Raw genomic sequence first — 25,313 nt, 5'->3', positions numbered from 1 at the left:
GATCATGTGGGATCACAATGTTCTGATATGTTGCACAATTCTATTTATGTGCTACAAGACCGTTCAGTTCTGCTTTTTTTTTGGTCAATCTGGCGACAGCAGGAAGAGACAAACTTAAATGTATAGATGGAAATTTCCAGTGGAGAGGATTCAAACAGACAAGAGGATGTGTTGTAAGCTACTGGAAGTCAGACAGAAATACAGTCGGGGGTGAGGGGGGAGTCTACACACTGCTGTTTATATGAGATTTAAAAAAATACAAATAAAATAAAAAAATCCACCTTTCTCTTCCCCTCCTTTCCACGATTTTTTTTGCAGCAAGGAGCCAGTTTGTTTTAAATGTTTATTGAAGAATTGCCTTGCGTCAAATTGCGTGGCCGTTCAGAGTGCTCAAACGCATAGCTACAACAGCAGACTGCAGTCGGCTAGCCGGGGGTGCGGCAATCAGAGGCGGAGAGGTTTTATTGAACCAGGCATTTTACTACCACGTTACAAAAATAACCAACAACACACCTAATATATAATTTTTCAAAAAAAATTACATCGCCATGGTTTCCAAGGTAAGATTTAATCATGATAAGCCTATAGTTAACTTTTGGAAGGGCTTAAAATAGTGCAGTATAATCCCTTTTAAACAATGGTATCCCTCTGATGCTTTGGAATGTCTCTGCGGACCATTACTTGGGCTGTTTGATGTGTTTACAAAAATGTCAGGAAAAGCCAACATCTGAAATATATGTTGGGTTACTCAGGGGCACTTTAAATGGTGGCCGGTGTGGGTTTGTGATTGTTTTGTCAAAGCATGGGCACTGCGAGCTGTAGCCTCCCCTAGCTGGCTTTGGCTGAGAGAGGTACATTGGACTACGTAACTGTGCCATCCATAGTATACTACCCAAAAACTGTCAACAGGATACAAAGGAAGGTCATAGGATCTACTATGCTTGAGAGGAAAAGGCACAAATTGTTCTTTGGTTGTACCAGGCAAAGTGGTGGCGTGGAGGGGGGCTGGGTTTGAATTAATGATGCTTAGATCTGTGCAGAGTGTACCAAGCTTTGGCACGCTAGAAATGGGACGGTCCATAAACTGGCAGACACCAACCTGCAGCCCTGCATCCTTGATTAAACAAACATTCATCCTGAGGCCAAAACACAGGAAAGTACAACAGCTGCAGAGATTTCACATGCTATGTAGGAATGCCAATGGCTTGTTTTTTGTTTACTTGCAAGTTGCCGCCTAAATGTCTCCAAGAATTAAAGACATATTCCAAAACCATGAAAGTGTAAAGACAGGTTAGATTGTACAGCTCTGTCATACTATTAATAATACATTTGATACTTTTTTTGATAAGCTGACCAAAATCAAGCTCTTCCTTTGCTGAACCACCTAGAATATTATTTCATTGCACTGAACTGTAAATGATCAAGTCATAATCTTTTGTGCGCGGTGCAGAGACGTCCAAAAAGTTAAGGTAAATTCAGCTTAGAAATAAATCAACATCCAAATGTGTCATTTGTTTTTATCGATTAAGAAAAGTGTAGGGACTCTTGCTTGCTGGCAACGTGAAGGAAGTATTAATTTAATTTCCATAACACTTCCTACATTGCTATTAAGGATCCAAAGCAGTATGAAACATTAATTCATTCAATAAATGTTTCATATGTGACTATAAAGTAACATCAAAATGCATTGCAAGCATTCAATCATACACCGGCACACCACTATATGAATTTCAAGCAAGTCTGCCTGGTCAAATCAATTTCCGCTCCCCTGATTTACTAATTAAAAACGGTTGGAAAATAAACGTACATATATACTGTATGGCATTTATCATAAACTGCCTAACTTAAGACCTCAAGGTACCTGGTACGGGACATAATTCCGAAGGGTTCTCCATGTCAATGCATCAAATTTACAGTGACGTTTCAAACAGTGTCACTTCCCCTAAGAACTTCTCTTAGAACCTCTCTGTGAATAGAATATTGTTTTTTTTAGAAGAGCAGCGTGAGCAGTAGAATACTTTGTGTACTTAAGTGATCAATTGGTTTTACATTAATGTATTTGGATGATGGATGATTTTTAAAGTCTTGAAAGGGCTTATTCTGTGTGTTTTACAAAATTCCACAAAGATGGTGGCCACTTATCACGTTCCAACTAAAAGTAATCCCAATCGAAACATTTCTGGAAAACAAGCATCTGCTCCCCCTTGCGTTCTCCTGGACATTTTCCATTAGATAGGCTTACAAAATCTAACTTCCTATTTAAGCATGAATCAGTATCACTGGACAGTGTTTGGTTGTGGTTATTTTTTAGGGCAAAATTAACCATTCGTCAACCAGCTAAAAATGTAGATATTTTCTCTGGAACATTTGTGCAGTCCTAAATGCGTGTGCAATTACTCTCAGACATACAGTACTTACAGTATGTGTGGCACAAAATCAAAATACCTATACTGATTTTGCCTTGTAGTCAAAATGTTTAAGCTCTAATTAGCCCAATGCCAAAAGATTCATTTATTTATCCACGAAATGTTGGTGATATGACACAATGATTTCAATAAACTCAGACCAGAATTATGGCCAGTTTTCCACATACATTTGAGGGTTTCTCCAGCATAGGGAATGTGAAGTTTGAAGCGATCACAGCAAGGACCCGGGGTCAAAGATGTACATCTGAAAATGAAAGATAATTGAGCAAGCACAAACAAATTACACTTGAACACTTGTAGTGACACCTTTGTTGAAAAACAAAATGATATGGTTTAATTAAGCACAGTTAAAATACAAAATGACTTAACCACCCCTTCAGTAATTACTCCTAGGCCAAGGAAGCATGTATAAGCCAGCACTGGATGAAATGCTAGACTGCATTAATATACAATGTATGGCAGATATAGTTTTAAGAAAGTAAATTAACTTGCTGATATTTCTTTAGATCTCTTCTGAGAAAACAATACAAGGCAACAGTTATTCAGCTAACCTCTAATGAAACCAGGTGATGCAGAACAGCATCTCTGAAACAAAACATTAACAAAAAAGGTTTTTCAAAAATGAGTCTACAACACCTGATTTAAATCTGATTAATTACTCTGAATGCAAATGTTTGACTGCAGGGTCAGAACTTGAAACCATATTTCATCGCACGTTGTATGAAGAGTTCAGGTTGTTGGAGGTTTTGAGATGGTACCACTTATACCTACTAATTAAGCATTGGTATCAATTCAATTGAAATGTGTTTCTAGCTTACCTTTATTAACATCACAAGTGAGTTTATCGGTGGTGGGTGGAATGGGATATTCAAATCATGAATGTAGTGACAAAAAAAATCTGCAGCAATTTCATGAGATGTCATCATATGAACCTAAATTGCATAAGTCAAACTTGGTAACAGCCGAATGTACTTAATTGAAAAAAACACACACAAAATATGTGCTTAAAAATAAAATAAAATAAAATAAAATAAACTATTGTCACCTAAATTTTCATTAAATAAATACTTCTTTGCCAGACCTCTGTGCAAAACGGTCAAGCTCACCCAGTTTTGAGGTCTGTGACTCGTAGGCAATTTGTGGAGTCCAGTCCCACCCGGCCATTCCGCACCACACTGCACAGCATGGGTCGCAACTCCGGTGAAATCCGGTGCAGTGCAACTTCTGGGGAGATGTTGTTCATGTTATCGATCCTGACAAAAAAAAAAAAAAATGAAAACAAGCAAAAAACAATTTAAAAGTCGTGTTTGGGCTGATTTGTAATGTAGTGCACTATTTTTTATTTTAACACGTGTGAAATTCAAATTAAGTCAAGAATTGTGAGCTCTATCTACTAGACGACCACATTTATTGGTGTCAAGTGAAATGCTTGAGGACACCAGAATAATTTCCATCGAGGATTTAACTTGTACGATTCATGATAGAACTCCAGACACTGTCTCGAACCGGTCATTCAAGTTATGAACACTGGCGCCTTGATCTAACAAACGCGGTTAGGGTTTCAGAAGAACCATTCTAATATTTCCCTTACCTAAAAATACATATACAAGCTACAAAAGAGTTTTAGAAGCAAGCGTTTATCTACGAGTTGTTTTTTCGGGGTACGGCATTTTACATTATCAACCTTTAAGCAATTATTTGTGTCGATATATACAATATTTTTTTTTAACTCAAATATGCTTCTGTGAAAATTACAATACCTGGAAAAAGCTGGAAATTAAATACTGTATCTTGTTAAATTTTGACTTGAGCGTTTACTTCCATTACTTCCGGGTAAATATTGTTTAGGTCCTTTCGAAGGACCCTACTTAGTGGTCTATTATAATGCCTGCTTAAACAATATTCATTATGATTTCGATATACAAATATACATAGTGATATGCGACTATAATTTTAATAATTAGTGATATTATATATTGTGTAAATTATCAACATTATTTTAAATCGATAAGCTTGTTAAATATGAAATAATACTACGCAGGCATTAGCTTCCTCACTGTAGGTGTCAATCAGTGCTGTCGGAGCGATGTACTTCGCCCTGCTTCTTCATTTTGAAAACAGAAAAGGTAAACGTGTTTAGTGTATCGGCTGATTAAACTATCATTGTCCGTGTTTTAAGTATATGGTACCCATCACACATTAATGTCATCCTGTTTATGCCACGAGTCACCAACCTTTAAGAAAGTGAGATCTACTTCTTGCGTCCTGATTAGTGTGGGCTATCACTTTGATACACATTTCGAAATAACAATTATTATTATTTTTTTTCAAATGTGAATAATTGTTAATAATACAAGTTATTTGTTTTTGTGACGACACTGATCATGTTAGGGCAACGTGTTGGTGATTCCTGGTTTATGCTGTTTCTTTTCCTATTTGGAAAGCCAATGTACTGTATATTATTTTACATACAGTACATGTATATTGCACACAAAACCAAGTCTACACATGAGATTTAAAATTGACATGGCTCAAAACTGTGAGCAGTTTGTGGCTCTGGTGTTTCATATTTTAGTCAAGAGGAAGTTTTGAACCTGTGACCTGCTGGTCTAATATTACCCAACAATTTTCAGAGCAAGCAAGAATGTGATATTATTATATATAATGCCAAATAAGACATAGGCCAAAAAAACAAAAAAGGACAAGGACTGTCTTGTCTTGATTTGTACAGTAAATGTAGTTTGTAACTAAAGCAACAGACAGAATCTTGGGGGATTCTAATACTATATTCTGAAAATAAATGTATTATTTGTTTTAATTTATTCATTTGGCAGACATGCAGTTTTGCCTGCGGATGAGGCAAACCTTATGCATTTTGATGAAGCTGGTCAGCTTTGACAGATCAGAATTTAATTTGCAAATAATTCCTTTTTAAAAGATAGGACAATGAATATCTGAGCATATTCTCCTGCAGTAGAATCACTGGCTGCTTCTAACATTTACTCTGCTTGCATGTGGAACAAAGACAAAATGTTGTGAAATGTGGAAAGAGAGAAGTAAAGCATCCTACAGCCAGCGGCCAGGCTTTCCAAGTCCTCCACTGCCGAGGAAGAGATTTGAAGAGATTAACACACTAGCATTAGCTCTGATACAAGCCGAGGATTGAATTAATTAAAGACTTTGCCTGGCTGTGGTGTGTTCACGTCGTCTAGTGTTGAAGCTGCAAACCCCCCCTCCCCACCTGCTGCCCCTCAAATAAATACACTAGTGTGCAGTTTACGCACACACACTCTCTCATACACCACTAATATGACTGGATCCTGTCCAACTCAGCCAATGATGAAGGCTCTATTTTTACCTTATTTGTCTCTTCCATTCTCATGCTAATGTAGGAAATACACTGTCAGGCACTTGAGGTTTGGAGGCGGTTGTGGCCCTATTTTGCTCATTTTACCTGAAATATCCCCCAGAAGCTGATTATTAACCAAAAGAAAACAACAAAAAGGAGGGTGTATATGAATTAAAAAAAAAAAAACAACTGAATGTGGTATTGGTAATAGATCAATTTTACAAATGAAAGATAAATCGCTTTATCCAGAATAACATCAGTGTGTCTTATCAGGTCATGACTGAAGAGGCCTTTGACGTGGTCGTGGTTGGTTCTTGCATGACTGACTTGGTCAGGTAAGTAAACCCAGCCCAAAAGTTGCTGACTAGAGTTGAATGCGTATTAGTGCAACATTACATACTTCCTGAAATTTGCAGTCATATGAATAAGAGTCCTGCAGGAAATAGCGTGTTGGTTAAATTGTCACAACTGTAGGACAAGTCATTCTTTATTTACACACAATACATGCTCTTACTTTGTTTGGTTTTTGGTTAAGTCCATCCATCCACAAAAGTGCTAATGCTGTGTTACCTTGACTATCAAGTTGAGTTTGTTCCTTGACCAAGCTCGTAACTCAATCGACTTGTGCTGTATAAATCAAAATTCTTCATTAGAATGAATTGTAATGCCAATAATCTGTTCCAGCCCCCCCCAAAAAAACATATTTATTTGTGTTGCCTTTTTATAAAGAAAAAAAATAGCGCTTTACTATGAAATATAAAAACATACATAACGTAATACTGCAATAACCAAAACAGTATAAATAAATAGCTCTTGGGCAGAAACCTGAATGTCCAATTATGTTGTATAAAATATACGCAATATTTTTTTTCACAAATCAATATTAATGGGCTTCACGTGATCTGTTATTTTACACATTATTGACGAATTTAATGTGTTAAAAATAGCTTGTACATTTGAACGCCTGCACCTCTTCTTGATTCACCGGGAATCAATGCAACACCACCAACACTAAAAAAATATCGAAAGGCTGTATGTTTTTTTTGTTTTTTTTTAAAGACAAAAACAAGTGAAAATAGTTATGTTACATATATTTGAGGCCTGTTTCTTTTTAAAAAAAATGGTAGTTATAATGCTTTGTTGCTGAAGGAAGCCTGTCAGCCTCAAAGATAAATCTGAACAAAAATTAAATTGTGCCTGTTGCACTGTGGGTTCAGCTCATGTTTTTGTTTGTTTATTTACTTTTTGCATCATTCATTGTTCTGACTTCAGAAATAGCATTTGGGAAGTATATTCTGTTAAAGGTACACATGACTAGTTGGTCATTCTAGTTGGCTGTTTAGCACATGGTTAGGTCAGTGTGAGCATCTGCTCCATGCTCTTTGCAAGTGTTTTCATTTTGTATTTGTGTGTTTGACAGTTAGTCCCATTCAATAAATGGCCATAAATATTGTAAATCTTCTTCCGTTCTTAAGGTGTAGGCATAGACATTTTTTGTTGAGGGTTAAGAGGTCACGTGCTCTGTTCTAGCAAATCACCAGCAGTGTTTGTTTGAGGGCTTTCAGGCTTTCATGCTCTTCCATACCATACTCGTGCATTTATGGATCTTGGTTTGTGAACTTGGGCTGCTGCCAATATAAAACCTCTCTAGGCTATTATTAATTAACCTTGTAACATCCCAAACTTCATTGATGCAAGAGTAAAATAAATATTACGCGACCTTTGCACTCACAACAAGAATGGTTCCTAATATGATAAGGGAGGAGGAATACAAGTCGTAACATAATTAATGGCTCCTCCCTCACTTTACTGTGTCCATTCCATTGTTATCATTTTAGTATGTGCATATTCTGTTCGACTGTATTTAATTTAGAGTTTTGCCCAAAGACGTCTCTATGTTCTCTATAAGGATAACATAGCAATTGCACGTTAAGATTGTACAAAAATTAGATATATTGCAATATTAGGTGCAATTCAAAGTTCCCAACTGTTGATTATGTCATCGTCAGAAGCAGTGTGTTTAGAACATGTTCAAATGATTGTTTATTAATAACAATAACCACAACATTCCATCAGCAGTTTTATTTTTGACTTGTTCTGTAAGCTTGTGGAAAAGATTTTTATTTTTTTCCATCATGGCTGTAACTGCCTCCATAAAAATAGAGGAAGTAGTTGAAATGTAGTTATTGCTTCTGGATTTTCATGGCCTGTCCTAAAAGCTTGCAATGTTAATCTATAACATATTTTAGCTTCATGCCGTAAATTAATCATAATTGACCGCAGAGATCTGCGTCTAAACAGCTCCTTTTATGTCTTCATAGAAGTCGTTAATAGCAAGTTGCTGTCATGAGATTTATTGATCTAGACAGTCTTAATGGTTCCAGACCAAATTTTGTTCTGGTTTTCCACAGAGGACGTTGGTTTGAAGATCTGAAGATTATAGCTAATTATGTTTGTAGTATGTACGTCCTAAAATGATGATCTTACATCAGCCTTCTTGGTTGTAAGTTTCATATCTCAGGCCAGTCATTTGAAAACAGCTTTTATCATAAACTTTCAGAGGAATGACAGGATCAGTAGCTCATATGATGAAATGTTTCCCATAACTTTTATTATTTGGTACAATCTGAGGGTGAAAAATGAGAAGGAAAGATAATCTGAAAAAAATGTATTCTTTGATGTGTTTTAAGTAAGGTAAGAGTCCCAATTTATTACTTTTTTCTAGTCTTTAATTTTTCGCATTAACAATTTAACTGCCGATTCTTCCTTGTATTCTGTTTTCAAGGACAGGAGTTATCAATTACAACTCTAATAGTCTAACGGGAGATTGCCTGCGTTGCGAAAGTGGGTGCGTGTGGCACGGGGGGCTTTATGGATGGAGGTCAGACAGTGGATAGGAGAGGCTAGCAGGAATATATGTGAAGCCCTTCAAAGTGTTATGCATGGCTTTGAAGTGGAAAAATCCAGTTGTCTTGAAAAGTCAGTCGATGTGTGTCAGTACAAATGACTGGCACACACACAAATACATGCACACTTGATGGATATGCTGCTGTTCCTCTCAAACACAAAAGGTTATGCTGTAAAAAAAAAAAAAAAAACAAAAAAAAAAAGTTAAATAGCCATGCTGCAAAGGAGGAACAGAGTCAGTCAAGAGTCAAACCTATTGTAAAAGACATACAGCTCCCCCTGCTGCCAAAGCTCACCGTGTAGACACCTTTCACCTGTTTTTAAAACCGAAATTAACCAAATTTATGTCGTGTTTCCGAAGCGTAATCAAGTGTAATGTGTACACAACAATATATTTTAGGATTAGGCTCAAACTCTGACGGTCCAGTTCTTTTGGAAAATCTAGCTCTGGTATATGGCAGCTATTGTTCTTATGCTCCGTCTGCTCTTGACAGATTCATTCACAACGTGCTTTGTTTTGCTGTGAAAGTGAATTTCTACTCATTAAGATTTTAAAAAAGAAAAAAAAAAATCCTCGATTTGTGGTTCAGTAAAATATCAGTTATTTTCTGACCGCAGAGGAAGTAAGTGCATTTCCTCCATAAGTTGTAACCACAGTTATAAAAGCTGCACTCTTGCGAGAAATATAAAATGTGAGGTCATGAATAAATTCTTAATAGTTGCATTTGCTGGTTAAAGCTTAAAGGGGACATACAGTATTTTGCAAAATTGATTTTTTTTTTAAATTGTTTATAATATAAGCTTTATATTAACAGAGAAATGCAGCTATAGTTTCCCATCCATTCAGCGCAATGCTTCTGATTTTTTTTCTTACGCCCCATCAGGAAGAAGAAAATAGTCTCAAATCTGTCTGTGTTTTGCACAGGTTTGCACAGTCCAAAGTCCAGTGTAGGTGTGCAAAACTGGAAACACCGGAGTACTTTGCAAACAGAACCACGCACGCGCGTGCACACACACGTTTTGTCCATGAAGGGAGTCAGACAGGAAAGAACTAAGCGCTACTTTTAAAGTCGCAGAACACCTGCTTCGCTTCTGTGGGAGAGCGTGTTCACGGATTGCGTTTTAGGCGCTTATTTGTTTTGTTTTTGCCTCCTCTTCATACAACACAATAAAGAGAATTTTGCATCTCAGATATTATTTTTGGTATATTACAACCTCAACCCTCGACTATGAAAAGTTAAAAATCCCGCAAGAGACTCCAAAAAGCGTTCAGAGCTTCTCATGCTGTTATCAAATCAGCAAATCTCATTTAGTGTGCAAAACTTCTTGAGGTCCTTTTGTCACTGAAAGGAAATTCTTTTCTTATAGAATTTTCTCAGCTGGACTCTCACAGTGGCAACACAGGTGATAAAAAAAAAAGGAGCAGACTACGTTGTGTGTGTGTGCAATAAACGTTGGGCCTTTGTTCCATTTCCCTCTCACCACATTACAGCCTTGCTGACCTCACATCCCGTTCTAACGTTTGGCATTTGAGTGTTTTTACAACCCATCGCAAAAGCAGCATTTATAGCAGCCTCTAGTGTTCTCGCAGTCTGTTCCTGGAAATGCAAGGATTGAGTGAATTTACTGTAATATAGCACACCTGCATCAAACAAGCTTACCCACACATACTTATGTCGAAAAGAAAGTCCAACAGCAGAATGGAAAACAAGTTAATGACAACATTTTGCCAACCGCCGATCCTTTGGCACCGCTGGCCCGAAGCCAAACCGCAACGGCTTGACGCACGCATGATACGGCTGCTGTCTCTTGCCCGTATTACTCACCTACCGGTCGCTTTGTGATTGGACGACAGGCAGCTCATTAAACTAACCTTGATGAGTCAACTATATGACTGGTGCTGCCAGTGTCAAGTTTGACATCCACTCAACTCTCTGCTTGTTCTATTAGGAAAATTTGGGCACACTTAGCTGCGTGTATATTCTGGGTAAGATTTAATGTGATGGAAATATTTGAAGTAGAATATCTCTTTGTGATGTATAGAACATGAGGGAAAAAATAATAGATAACCGCACATAACTTTAGTCCTCATGCTGTTGCCCTCCCTGGGAATGTCTTTAAAAAAAAAAAAAAGTAGAAATTAGCATTTTTATTTTTTTTTTACATAATTAGGGCCCAAGCAGGAACAGTGTATTTATTTTTTAGAAAACAATTTAGAAAAAATATTCTTTAAATGAATTAATGATTTAGCTACAAATGAATGATTAAATGTTCAACAAATGTCAGAGTCCACATTTTGAAGTTGTCAGAATAAGAGAGATGAAAGGTATATGAAAAGGTTTTGAAAATGACCTAAAAATGTCTAAAGATGAAAAGGAAAAGCAGAAAATTACCATACATGTCTATGAAATTGCCAAAAATGCGACAGTGTTGAATTTTTAAAAGGCAGTAAAGAAAATGTTAAAAAATGACCATAAAATGAAAAAAAGGCAGAAAAGAAAACATTCAAATGGTAACCCTAAAATGCTTGCACAACAAAAGAAGAAATCCAAAAATTACCATAAAATGTTAATAAAAATGCCAAAAATGTCAGAAAATTGATAGCAAAAAATGCAGAAAATTTTTTCAAAAAATACCCATAAAACAATCAAAAAATGAAGTGAAGCAGAAAATTACTATAAAAAAATACATTAAAAAAATAGATAGATAAATAAAATAGAATCGCCAAAAAAATCTCAGAAATTTGACATAAAAAAAATAAAAAACAGAAGAGAGAAATTGAATGTCTACATATTGGCTACTGCTCTTCAATTTTTATGTTGTGGTGCAGCTCGAATTAGCTCGTGGGCCCTCAGTACATTAGACTAACACTAACAAACTTTTTCCTTCAACACAAACTTCAAATGTTTTGTGGCTCCTGACATATTTTCTGTTATTCTGGCCTAAAATGTCTCTTTTAACAGTAAAGTTTGCTGATATAAAAATAATTGCAGTGGGCTTCATTGGTCTCAGCATGGGATACACACTGAGTGTGTCCCCACCTTCCGGTGATAATAAAACTCAAAATGCATCTTTGTGAGCGGACTCAGTAATTTTTGTTTTCACCCTCAGCCAGTCACCAAGGCTACCTAAAGAAGGGGAAACAATCCATGGCCACAACTTCTTCATTGGCTTTGGAGGAAAAGGGGCCAACCAGTGCATACAAGCTGCAAGACTGGGGGCTAAAACCGCAATGGTCGCCAAGGTATGTACAGCACTGTGCATCAATGGATCTGTCTCTCCCTCCCATAACCATAAAACACAATGCTCATCATGTCCATCATCAGAGGTGGGCACTTCAGTCTCTCTGTTGGCCCAGTCGTTGACGGACACCCACTTTTCCGGCGAGTGCTTTATGACGCGAAACATCGAAAAAGTGCTTGGGCATTTATGAGCTGTGCTCGACTGCAGAATGTTATTGTAACCATGAATGAATTCTAAGACGTGTGTACAACGCCGCACTACCGCGACGATAGTCCGACAACTTTTCCGCAACTCGCAAAACTTCATTTTACGGCATAAACTCTCCACGTCTCATTTTCTCTTGATCAATACCAGACTGCGTGCATACGCCACCCACTCTCGGCCGCCTTCAAACAAACCTATTCCCATACGACGCAACCCGAAGTCTCCGATCAGTAAGCATAGTGTGGCCTTTCAACCCGAGCACTAAAGCACCGGAGCCCCACCTCTGTCAGAACAAAGAGACCCGATCGATAACAAGCCAGTGCAGGAGGAGCTCTCCGGGCATGGGGAGAACCCAAAAATAGACATTCTGGCTTATCAAAAACATCCAAGACAGAAGGCCATTCTTCAAAGAGGATGGGGCCAAGCAGCCAATACCAGCCCAACCCATCATCACAGACAGCTACAAGTACCCGTATTTTGGCATGTTTTTTGGAAAGCGTGGGTTCCAAGTAGGTGCCTCGGGCCAAGGTGGGGACCCCCTCCGCAACCCAAAGTAGCTACAGATGTGGACGGAAGAAAGGAAAATGAAGCGAGGTGGGCATGAAGAGGCGTAAAGGCGGGGTAATCGTGTCTTCAAGGCTTGGCGCAGCTGGTCGTGTGTTTGCGCGTGTGTGCGTTTGTTGACTTTTGTGTGTTCGTTTTTACTCATTTTCGGCGGCGGCACCATGCCAGTATGCTGGCAGGGCGCACGAAAATCCAACCCATCTGAGATTTCAGTATACACTTTTCAAACGTTGCCGCTAACCAAGTCTGACCCTGCTTGACACCTTCCTTGTTGTAATCGTTTTGTCTTCTGTCTATTCTAGGTTGGTAAAGACTCCTTTGGAGACAGTTATATTCAGAATTTCAAGGACAATGGCGTGTACACAGGTAAGCAGCGGTGTTTTGTAGCATCGCATGCCAAATTTTGTTTCCCAAGACAGCATCCGAAGGCACACTTTTTAAGTTTACCTTTGGAATATTGTTTCTTCCTACACTGACTTTTATGTTGTTTATAATGTTCCAATATTTTCAAAAATGGTTGCACCAAAATTGTGCTTGTAAAGTTAAATTAGTTTGCATAGCTTATGCTCGCTGAATCCAACGTTTAACATTTGTAGTCCAGAGTTGACTAGAAGTTTGAGATTTACAGGGAATCCTCAAGTTACGTCAGAGTTCCGTTCCTATGCTAGCGATGTAACCCGAATTTCGACTTAAGTCCATTTTCCCAAAGTCAATATTTACATCAAAAGAATTTCCATACAAAATTTAAAATAACAAAAAACAACATACTTTACATGACTGTCTTGACTGAAGCCCAAGCCTTTGCCTATGTTCGCTCCTTTCTGCGATCTCTTTATGATGTTTATCTTCGTTTCCATGTTAGTTGCTTTTCTTTTGGCTGGAGCAACATTGATAGAAGACACGACTTTCTTCTTCTTTTTTGGGGCCATGATGTGGAAAAAAATAAGAGAGCGAAAAAGCCAAAGATACTCCCACAAGTGCACAAGCACTAGCACTAGCTAAGGGCTAAATAGCAGACGAGGAGAAAACACTGCGGGCTATGTGGTGGACAAGGAGGCAAAATGGCGGATGGGGCGTAACCGTTGTCAAGTCGAAACGCCTTAGGTTGAGTGCGTCTTAACTCGAGGACTCCCTTGTATATGCTAACACCTACCTTGCTTCAACAATTCAAAGCAAACTATGAAATGGGATCGCACAAGCTACAAGCTACTCCTCTTGTCGAAAGTGGGTGGAGCCTTGTTCGCCACGTGTGTCGAAGAAAAGAGAGAAAATGACAAAAGAAGCATGAAAATCTGTATGTGTTTAGCTTACGTAGCCAGCAGACATGACAAAGCCTGCGTGTAAAACGGTATAAACCTACTCAAGCTGCGGGGGGGGGGGGGGGGGGGGGGCCTCCAGTACAGTTCAGTAGCCAGTGGTTGCTGTTGCTGAGCAACAGGTTAGCAAATGTGACACATTTAAACAACTATCCTTCAAATACTGTGCAAGTCAAACCACTCGGAATTATTTTGTGACAACTTGTTAGCGACTGGCTACATTTGACGAATAATCAATCGCGTTTTGGTAAATGAGCAGATATAGAGCCCACACTGCTGCATTTGTTGCTTTTAGAAACAAAGTGTGGATTTTGGTGGGTTGTTTTGTGTCACCACTCCTCTTTTTTTTCTTAGGCTTTGTCGGACAGACCTCTGATGCAGCCACAGGTGTTGCCTCCATCATCGTCAACGATGCAGGTAAAGGCTTTTGAATACAGCCAATAAGCAACAGCTGAGATCTCAAAAGCAATTTTCTTTAAGCACTCACGCTGCTCACTAACTTTATACTCTCGTGTGCACGCTGACACACACGTTCTCACATTTTTTTGCGTTCATCCAAAAGCAATGTGTACACTACAATATTTCAAATCTGTGTACACTAGATTTCTAATTGTAAAATACATGAAACTCAATTGTGTTCTTCATGACTGACTGGAACACAGATGGCTCCTCACAAGAATGTCACTTCAGATTGCCCACTTGGAAAGCCAATGCTGAAAGTTGATTTACAGCCATCTCATTTGTGCACAAAAAAATCACATCTATTTCAATCTGTCACGTAAGTCAAATTTCAGATTCCATTCATCATCCTCACAAATCCATGTGTTTTGTCTGCAAACAGGTGAGAATGCCATCGTGATCGTGGCCGGTGCCAACATGCTGCTGAGCGACACGGAACTTCAGAATGCGCTTCCAGCCATCAGTTCTGCAAAAGTACTGGTTTGCCAGCTTGAGATTTCGCCCCAAATGTCTTTGCGGGCGTTACGCATGGCTCAAGAGAACAAAGGTCAGTGGATCATGTCTAGTCTATGTGCTCTTATATGATTTCAACTTTTTGAGTTTGAGTTTTAGACACAGAACATTTTCAACAGTGTACTAGTGAGGACGGATTAGGGGAAATTTGGAGTTATAAAGATGTGGGTCTTTGGAATGCCTATTGCCCCCTTCATATATGAAATTAATAAGGTGTTGTTGTTGTTTTTTTTTTTATCTAAATGAATCCTCTGTTATCATCATATTTCTGAAAATGTGTTTGTCAGCGAGCATTTCTTCACTTCTTCCCTGCTGTTTTTTTTTCTTTTCTAACCACATCCAACATTTCCAAATACATGCGTCAATCGCACCATCGGGGTACTTGTTTGCTTCCCTGTGTCTCCTTCCTCCTTGTCATGGTGACCAGGTTACAGAATTTGTCATCTGTAACAGCGTCCTATTATTAGAAGCCCTCGGCGTCATTAAGACGTCTGGGGAGCTTCTCATCATGGCCCGTCACTAGTAATCGATGGCCGCGCGCTGCCACAACGAAAACGTCACAGCCATAACTGTGTTGCAGATGGGATACCCAGATGGCCACCCTCCTTCACCGCGCTCCCCCTCGCTTACCATAACACGTGATTAGGCCCGACCATGTGGCAGGAGAGAGACGAGGAGAGCGAAGGAGCTTGGCAAAGAGGCCACCTCGACGTCGTGGCACCACGGCATTGTGTAAAATGGAATTCTCTGGGGAGGATGGGTGTTAATGTGTTCGGCGGTGAAGACTTAATGACGCCAACGATGAAGTACTGCTCAAATTACGCAAATGTCAGTCGCTTAAGGCAACATGTACTGAAAATGCCAGCTTTCAGAAGCACTTGTCAAGATAGTCTAGAAATACATTTTTACGCGATTGAAAAATCTAATATTTTTCTTTCAAATTCAAGACAGAGGTGGGATTTACTGGTGAACAAAATGAACAGGGGGAGTAGCCTCTTCATTGAATCTGACTCTCTTCCCCTTGAATTCAGAAAGTGTTGTGTTCTCATCGCCATGCAGCTTTCGTTTTGCTAGAGAAGCTACTTGTGCTAGACTAAAATTGCAAATCAACAGTTAGCACACTGACTCCCATCACTATATTTATAAATCATTTTAAAAACCACCGCTGTTTTCTCAAGATGGAACCCAGGGGCAGATACAATGAAAACAGCAGAGGCCCCAGAATTGAACCTTGTGGAACGCCATGCGTTCGATTTACATGTGAATTCATACTGCTCATATTCATCCAACAAACTTTCTTTCTTTTTTTTTTGCCCTAATAAAGTAACCATCATCACAAATCATTTGAGATGAACCCCTGTGGTTCGATCAAACACAGTTTAAGAACCACTTTAATCACAAAATGGCATTTAATCCAGAGAACTACAGAAATTTGTAAGTTCTCTTTTTTTATGTGCCTTCAACTTACCTTTTTCCTCCACTTTCTTCCCTTTGTATTTCTCAACACCACAATTAGAGCTACATAAAACCTTTTACGTACGTCTGTACTTGCCATCTTCCTGTTTTCATTCCGAGTTTTTCTTAAATTAGCAACAAGTAACTGTTTGTTAGCACACTGCATAAGGTTTTCTCAGCATTTTTTTTTTTTTTTTTTGCTACACTTCCAGCACAGCCTTTGACGCATGCAGAGTAAAGGCTACCAGACATGACTCAGTTTGTGTGCATCCCAGAATTTCAACATCTGGGCCAGGCGCTGGGCTGCTTTGTTTATGTGCAGAAGTAGATTTATGTGCCTTCACTGACACCTGGAAAGTGAGTAAGAGCAACATGAGACCAACATGCTTCCGAATATGATGTCAAGATCAGCTCGGAAGATTTTGTCCTGCGCCTCCATATTTGGGATTTCACAAAAGCCACACTTGGCTGAATATTGATTAGCTTCCATCCTTAGCAGTCTCTTAGTTGCTGATTACATGCACGCTTCATGAGCGCCGGGCTCATTTATTTGCCATCAGTGCTGGAAATATCACACTTGGCGCAAACACTGTGATCACGGCACAGATGGAAGATCCAGGAACAGATAGAGGAAATAACATTTTTACACTCTCCTTGGTTTCTTTCGTCCGTGACTTCAAACAAATGATAACATGAGCATACGATATGAGTAAGACAATTACATGACTTGGTTATTTTCACAGATACACTTCAGTCAAATAGGCCGAGAATCCACACTTTTTACAATATTATCTAGCTTATAATGTTTTCCAAATTTTACAGTATGAGGGGAATTTTCTAATTACAAGCAGAATTATGTCATTTTTGATGTACCTGTATTTACTGCACCGGCTGAAAGTGGTTATAGTGAACATTTGGGCTTTTTTCCCCCCCCATAAATTAAAACATTGATCTATTTCACTCGGCAGCGAGTGTTTTCAGCTTGCTTCTACAAGCAGAATCAAAGTCCAGAGTGAGCAAAATAAATGAGAGTCCAAAGCTAAAAGCATTTTAACTCATGGAGACAGCGTTTCCCTATGAATATGTGGTGCATGGACTTATCGCCAAACACAAATACCCCTCCCACTTCCTCCTCTTTCTCAAACAAATAAAGGAAAAGAAATATATTGCCGCTAGTTTGTGAGTTCACTGGGGCAGAAACGGCTTCACTTTGTGTAACCGACATTTTTTCTACTGATAATTATAAAAGAACAGAAAAAGGCCGAATCTTTGCACTGTGGATATAAAACAGCTGGATTTTGCTTCATAATTCATATTCCACAAATATGATATTAATCAGAATGTCATGTTAGACTAGTGAGGTCACATATAACACATTATTGTCAAGTTGACTTCCACTTTAATATGATAATAAGAAATGGAGAGGCTGAGGCACTCGATTACAGCGAGGAGTCTTTATCAGGGTTCAGCCTGATGGGCCCTTAAATGTCAAACTCAAATCTTTGTAGCCCACAAACTGCTCAAACTATTATTATAAAATATATCACATTTTTTAAAGGGAAACTATGTCATGTATGACATGATGGTTGTGTGTGCTGAAGTGCGAGCCATTATTTCCACCTAACGTCTACCTCAAAGCGCCAGGTGGCCCAAGCCCAACGCAAACCCACGCAGATGCTCTCCAATGTGCCCACGCAAACACACGCATGCATACGCACAAACCGGCTACACACTTGTACAGGGCCAACTTTGATATTGACGTCCTGGAATATACATAAAGCTAACGCAGAAATGCGCGCACATTTGCATGTGGCTTTATTTTGTGTACGAATTAATCACTTCGTCAAGCTGGGTTTATCCTCACTTATACAAAGAAATGACGGCATTAGACGCATTAATGCTTGATGCTCATGAATATGCATCAGACTGTGATGTTGAACACGTACAGAGGATTACAACATCATCTCTGCTATGCTCTTAAATAGAAACACAAAAGGTCACAGTGCATCTCACTCACACATTGTCGTTTACACGCACACGCGCTGCCCTGGGAATGCAAGGGTTACATCTCCAGGATCTGAGGTTGTTCCAACCAGCCTGTTTCCAAGTCGTTTTTTTTTCCAATGATAATTTAATCATTTAATAGAAGCGTTTCCACTTGAGCTTTCCCCGGGAGAGCAATCCTTACCAGTAATTTGTTTTATTCCACTGAAATTTGAATTGAGATCATTCTTGACCTTGTTTGTATATCTCTGAAAAAACAGCATGTCTTTTATTGTAGAAATGTACTGACTGCATACATTTACATCAAAGCTAAATACTTATATTTAGATGAAAGCGCATTTTTGATCCATTTTATGCTCATGTTTACATTCCATATAGGACAGTATTTTTCAATTCTTTTTTGTTACGCCTCCCCAGAAAGAAGGAAATATTTTGCCCCTCCACAGATGAGTTAATACTATACCAATGAGAGCACCACTGCCACCTACTGTAGTGGATGTGCAATTACACTTTATTCTAGTACGGACAGAAAAAAAACGTTCCCTGAGCGCCACTCCAGGAGGGCCCGTCCTCTTTGAGATGGATTGATAAATGTTGTTAATATCAATTAGCAAGTAATTAGTAAATGTATATATGTAGTACACTGCTGAAGTACTACCACTTTGAATGAGTCAGCTTACATTATGTAGTTTGCGTAAGGAAAGGGTTACAAATGCTTCATGGATTTTGGTGTAAGGAATAATAAAATATACTATATAATATAATATCTGCGATTGGCTGGCAACCAGTTCAGGGTGTACCCCGCCTGCTGCCCATGGCCATTTGGGATAGGCTCCAACACCCCCCCACGACCCTTGTGAGTAGCAAGCGGTTCAGAAAATGGATGGATATATAATATAATATGTATTTTTAATACAACACAACATCAAAAATAAAATATATCAAAATGTGAGATCACATTATCAATAACACTGACTACAAACTGTTCTTGTTGCAGTCAAGACAATATTCAACCCGGCACCAGCTATCCCTGACTTGGATCCTGATTTCTATCGAGTCTCGGATGTGTTTTGCTGCAATGAGTCTGAGGTGATGAATCACACAAACACAAAGTTTTGCATTCTTTATCCTTGGCCGTTAATTGACAGTGTAACTGGGAAACACCCCAAAAACTCTTTCAATCTGACCATTTCATCAAGTTTGGCAAACTCTCACCGAGTAATCATTTAAGCACATAGTTGTGCAAGCTTGCAGAAATGTGGGCTAACTTTTATCACCATTTCAAGACTTGTGCGGCGTCGGGAGAGCTGAGAAGTTATGACAGCCCATGCAGACTCACACCTTTTCCACAGTGATTCACCGACAGTTTATCTCCTGTATCATGACCGCTTCTAACTCATCAATAGTGTCATTGTGTCCTTTAAACATAAAGTACACGCAAACATTGTGTTGTGACGATGGGAATCGGTATCGCCGCCCTTTTTTCGGTCCTGGCATCTCACGTCTCGGTTGTCGGGTGATGACAGATGAGTGAAAGTGGGCGTGTTTAGCCGGGAATCATTGTAATAACAAGAAGAGGGCAGATGTGCCATTTGGATGAGTCAGCCGCCCCGTGGGGGTTCATGTGATCTGCTATTTGATGTAGTGTTGCAGAGCAGAAAAACGACGTATGGCCAGGTGTGTGCACATGAAAGGGCGTCATGACGAAAGAGTAAAAACAGCAACAGTCATGTTCAAGTGTAGAGGTGGGAAACTTTGGAAGAAAAATTTTCATTTTTTTTTTCTTTTTAATTCTCCTGCAGACACCGGTCAAACAGGTGGCCCGTTCGAAGCGATGTGTCAGCGCATCCGCCATATTAGACGTGGCAATTGTATTTACCATTACATCGGCAAATAATTAGCAAGATTGACTTTGAATTGGATAATAATCAAAGGTAATAGTTCCTGATTAATCCAGCAATTAGTGGTGGCTTGATGATACATTTCTAAGGAGAAACGAAACGAGGCATCTTTACAAATAGCTTCACTTTGCCTCATCCAACATGGCTGCAGCGTCAACGTGCTCATGACGCCGCTACAGTCTACTGTATCTGTATGTACTGTAAATGCTGTCTATGATAATACTGTCAGCAAATTTATCCAAATATATTGGGCAAGTTAATGCTGTTTGTAGGGTATTTATAATAATTGGGCCCACCCATGCATTTTATGTGCCCCCCTTAAGCCTGGGCTCTGGTGACGGGTCTGTGTAGCAAGTAGTACCTTTAAATACGATTATTATAAAATGAATAATTCTCAAACAGTGTAAATCCAAACTGAGCATATTATTTCTTCATTTTTAAATGCATTTATTTACTAGATACAGCCCTTATATTGGATTTCAGTCAGCTGCGTTTCAGTGACTTTACGGCAACCTCAATTTGAACTAAACGTAAAATAAATATCCTTTGAGATAGAAAAAAAATAAGTCCTCAATATAACAGAAATGATCAAAACAATACAACAAAGATGCTAAAAAAAAAAAAAGAAACCTTCTTGGCTTTGAATGTACAATTTATTTGTCATCAAAGCATCCACCTCCGCAATGTATTTAACGTGCGCTGCACAAACACCTTTAATTGCGCCTCTCTTGTAACAAAGGCCTGTGTGTGTGTGTGTGAGAGCATTTACTCACACACGACGATCGGCAGAAACTTAACCGCGGTCTTATTCTTGTACACAGAAGGATTCCGGGGAGTAGATTAATGCCCCGGTGTGAAGCCAATGACTAACAAAACGCTTTGTCTTTTTTTTTTTCTCTTTTTTTTTTCTTTTTCGCCTGACAAAACTGCATCGCTGCGGGCTCTTAAACATTGATACACTGTAGTTTATTTTTGAACTTGTCCAAGGTCATTGTTCACTTTGACATTGCACAAAAACATAAGAAGGATCGGATCATCAGACCCCCATTTGACACCAGTGTCACTCCCATGTGAGGTTGTCCGGCATGCCAGGTGTGTGCGCTTGTGTCTGTGCGCATGTGAGGTGAGGGGGGGGGGGGCAAAGGCGGATTAGGCAAGACACAGTACAGGCTCTCCTTTCATCGTCGGCCCACATACGATGTTGAAGCGCTTGATGAGAGGGACCATGTCATCTTTGGCGTCTATCTGAGGATCTCACCTGCCAAAAGTGATTTCCAGGCCAATTGTGAGCATGAAGGACAATAAATAGTGTGCATGCTACATCTATTGAAATGAAATAGTGAAAAAAAAGTCTTGTCAAGTGCGCTCTTAAAAAATGTGGTTGTGCATGTGCGACAATTAAATGATCTATTGCATGTAAGTAGCTTGCTAAAATGATTTTATTACAAAAAAAAAAATTATCAGCTTATAACAGGGGTATGCAAGATTTTAATTTGTGGGCCTTTTACAGGAAAAAAAAAAAAAGGACACAAGGGCCACTAAAATTCTTTGACTAAAATGTACTAAACATGCTAAAGTCAAATCAAGCAAGCTATTATATATATTGTTTATGAATTCTATACCATCTATCGGACATTACAGATATTGTTGTTATTTACACTTTTAAAAAATTGTCAATTCACAAAGAAATTATGGTAAAATTACACATTGTTATTGTTAATGTCGCAGTAAATATAAATGTATTTTAAAGGGTTGAATTTTACATTTTATTCCATTAAATAACAAATATTTGTGAAATTATGATACATGTGTGAACATATTTTTAACATTCAATATAGTATTTCTAATGGAGTTGGGTTTTTTTTGTAAAAGAACAGAAATATTGTGTTTTTACAGTTACAGTGATTTCATGTTATTTTAAATAATTTGTCATGTAAAATCAGACTTTATTTTTGTAAATTAAATGATATTTTTAAAACGGGAAAAAAACTGTAAAATAAAAAGTAAAATTCTCTTATATTACAGTTTTTTGTTGTTGTTGTTTTTACACTTGATAAACTGTTGCACAATAGCTTTGTGATAAGGCCAAATACGGGTAGTTTACCATAATACCATATCAACATTCAGAACCAAAACAAGAGCAAACTGGACCAAGATGAGCAATTTTTAAAACTGTTATTTGAGGATCATTATGTGATACTTTTTTCATGAATGAGCAGAAAGTGGAAGAAATTATTTTTGCTTCTAAAACGGAATGATCTTTTTTTTTTGAAGAGAAATTGTCTTATTTTAATCATCTTTTTTTTTTATACCATCCCTTCTCTACTACTTTGTTCAGCTAGCCTTGCAGGCCGTGTCAAATGTCATTTTTAATACTTTGTATATGTCGCAGGCCTCTTTAAAAAAAAAAAAAAAAAAAGGCACAATGAGCCACAAATGCTCCCCAAGTCAAGTTGTGTGACAGTACATTGTTGAAAAAGACTGCTGAGGAATATGTTGGAAGCAAAATTTGAGAAAAGTAAGCATTTATGTTATCTTATAGTCTATTCTATAGGGGGTTAGTGCTTCACTTGTATATTTTCCATAAAAAAAAAAAAAAAAAAAAAAAAAAAAAAAAAAGAAGTGTGACCCACTTACTTGCAGACAGCCGTTCATGGCCCAATCATTGACTGTGATTGAAATGCTCAAGGCAACATTCGGCTGTGCTGTTAATGTGTTCACTCAATGATTGCGACTGACTGAATATGATTCGGCTTTGACCTCTTGTTGTGTCCAGTTTTGTTGAAAGTGAATACAAATCAAATAATAATAATAATAATAATATACAAGCAATTTGACTTTTTTTCATTCATGGTTTTGCTTGTAATCGAGGCTTCTTTGGTTCACAAGCTGATACATGTCAGAAATCCATCACAATGGGTGCTCACGCAATTTTTGAGTCATCGTCCTTTACGAGTCATCGTGATTTTTCCCTCCGCAGTCTCGGATCCAACCCACATGGGCTATTTGTTACGCGACATAAAGTGCCCAAATGAATTGCTGTTTGGCAACTTCAAAGCACGACAAGCTTCACCTTATTTTACCTTGTTAGATCTTTACTAATATTTCTTCATTTAGATGGGAGATACTTACAATTTTACCATCATGACATTACTGTGGAAATGAACACATTTGTATGCAAATAAATACATGAAAAATGTTAATTTTTAAGTAAAATATTTTCTCACACTCCATCACTGTTACAGTTTAATTAAAATAAACTAAATAAATAAATAATACGACAAAACATCACATTATGTGCAATGTAAAAAAATAAATCACATGAATTGCTATTTTTTGTGTTGTGTGAATCATCTAAATGGATTTTTTTAGATGGTAATAATAATAATAATCATAATATAGACTTGTGTGATGAAAGATCAACAAAATATTGTGTGTGCTTCACCAAATATGAATATTTTGAATGAAGTCGTGTTTTGTTGCCATTTTGTCAGTTTGCGGCAGCACAGTCAGACGACGTTCCCATCAAACATTTTAGCGCTGCAGACTTGTGCTGACATATTGAGCAAAGATTTGACTAGAAATCTGTCTGAGTGCACCCAGGGTGCGATTACAAGCTGACTCATTCGAAGAACGGCTCACACAAAAAGAGATTAACCATAGAAAACAATTAAATGCTTATTTAAATACTGTATCCAGATGTTTTCCACTTCACCTGGTAATAATTGCAATCCATTTCTCTTCTTGCGCTTCTATCCAGGCTGAGCTACTGACGGCTTTATCAGTGAATACCGTGGAGGAGGCGCGTTGTGCCGGCCGGGAGCTGCTGAGGCGAGGATGCAGCACAGTTATTATCACCTTGGGAGCCCAAGGATGTGTGGTGCTCAAGGCAGCAGACTCGAGCTGCAAACATGTGCCGACGACGCCGGTCGACGCGGTCGACACCACAGTAAGCTTGCATGACACGTCACATGAGTAACAAACATACCGTGCGACTTCCTCTCATCATCTCATTCCAACGTTCGCCATCACTGCCAGAATCCGCTTTGGTTCACAGTCAGTATCTCAAACTCAGATGATGATGGTTGTTGTTGTTATCACCATCATCATCATTTATTATTATTATTATTATTATTATTATTATTATTATTATTATTATTATTATTCGAGACTGCTGTTGTTATTGTTATTTCAACTGGATTATGCAAATAGGGCTGATTTCCACAAAATTTTGTTTCCTGTAACGAGACCAGATAGAGATAAATGATCATTTTTTACTTTTCTTCATATTAAATGCAGGCGGTCAGTATATTACCGAAACTGGGATAATTTGGTCAAATATCTACCGTACTGTCATTTGAAGTTTATAAACTGATTTATCATATTGTTCATTTTTATTGCTTCAGCTCTGTCACTAAAAAGTGAGCATTTAATTACAGTGGTAATACCATTTTGTCAAAGTGTACATTTCAATTTATTTAATTACTTCTTCCTTTCTAGTTTAAGGCAAATTTTATTAAAAAAATAATAATCTATGTTTGGGGGATTTTTTTTAAAAAAAATTTATTCATTGTTCATTTATTTTCACAGAAATATTAGATACTTGTTCTGTCTTTAAAAACAAAATAATAATAAAATAAAAAAATTAAAAAAAAATGTGTGACTTTTGCAACTTTGGTGAATGAGTTTCCTTGATCGTAATCTTTGACGGAGGCCAGAAATGTTTGAGTGGTTTCCCACCAACCTCGGTGGCTTGTTTTCAGCATTAGCGTCTTACAAGTGAAACGTTGATGCTGCTCTGATGTGTCGGTTTCTCCAACTTTAAATAGATCATAAGTGAGGCGACTTAATTGTTTGCGCTGTTGCTTCTGTTGCTGAGTCATTTCGCTTTTGAGACTTTCATTGTGCTATAATTATCATGGTTAGTGACTCATCTTCAACCACGTAGACTCACGTTCATAGAAACACCGCA

The 25,313-nt window shown here is 38.2% G+C and overlaps 2 protein-coding genes across 7 annotated transcripts in view; one reads left to right on the top strand and one right to left on the bottom strand.

The window, feature by feature from the left end:
* The window catches only part of babam2 (BRISC and BRCA1 A complex member 2), a 79,415-nt gene extending 65,498 nt beyond the window's left edge, over nucleotides 1–13,917 (bottom strand). Inside the window, exons 1-3 of one of the 3 annotated variants that reach the window (XM_077539936.1) lie at nucleotides 13,462–13,917; nucleotides 3,533–3,679; nucleotides 2,594–2,670 (exon numbers count right to left, since the gene is read on the bottom strand). In XM_077539936.1, the coding sequence (XP_077396062.1) occupies nucleotides 2,594–2,670; nucleotides 3,533–3,679; nucleotides 13,462–13,622 (385 nt within the window). In that variant the 5' untranslated portion in view covers nucleotides 13,623–13,917. Of the gene's footprint in view, nucleotides 1–2,593; nucleotides 2,671–3,532; nucleotides 3,680–4,186; nucleotides 4,315–13,461 lie in introns of those variants that run through there. The other 2 variants (XM_077539937.1, XM_077539938.1) reach the window with 2 other exon arrangements.
* rbks (ribokinase) overlaps nucleotides 4,496–25,313 on the top strand; it is a 36,634-nt gene continuing 15,816 nt past the window's right edge. For 3 of the 4 annotated variants that reach the window (XR_013287725.1, XR_013287726.1, XM_077539943.1), the window contains exons 1-8: nucleotides 4,595–4,670; nucleotides 6,049–6,110; nucleotides 11,794–11,926; nucleotides 12,996–13,059; nucleotides 14,364–14,426; nucleotides 14,851–15,015; nucleotides 19,438–19,529; nucleotides 24,102–24,290. Coding sequence is in view for 2 of the 4 variants with exons in the window: in XM_077539943.1 (XP_077396069.1) it covers nucleotides 4,629–4,670; nucleotides 6,049–6,110; nucleotides 11,794–11,926; nucleotides 12,996–13,059; nucleotides 14,364–14,426; nucleotides 14,851–15,015; nucleotides 19,438–19,529; nucleotides 24,102–24,290 (810 nt within the window). In the remaining 2 variants the exon portion in view is untranslated. Of the gene's footprint in view, nucleotides 4,553–4,594; nucleotides 4,671–6,048; nucleotides 6,111–11,793; nucleotides 11,927–12,995; nucleotides 13,060–14,363; nucleotides 14,427–14,850; nucleotides 15,016–19,437; nucleotides 19,530–24,101; nucleotides 24,291–25,313 lie in introns of those variants that run through there. The other variant, XM_077539944.1, reaches the window with a different exon arrangement.

The sequence above is a fragment of the Festucalex cinctus genome, chromosome 12 (genome assembly GCF_051991245.1).
Source record: "Festucalex cinctus isolate MCC-2025b chromosome 12, RoL_Fcin_1.0, whole genome shotgun sequence".
Taxonomy (NCBI): Eukaryota; Metazoa; Chordata; class Actinopteri; order Syngnathiformes; family Syngnathidae; genus Festucalex; species Festucalex cinctus.
The sequence above is the reverse complement of the archived record's forward strand: the minus strand, read 5'-3'. Positions and strand labels throughout refer to the sequence as shown.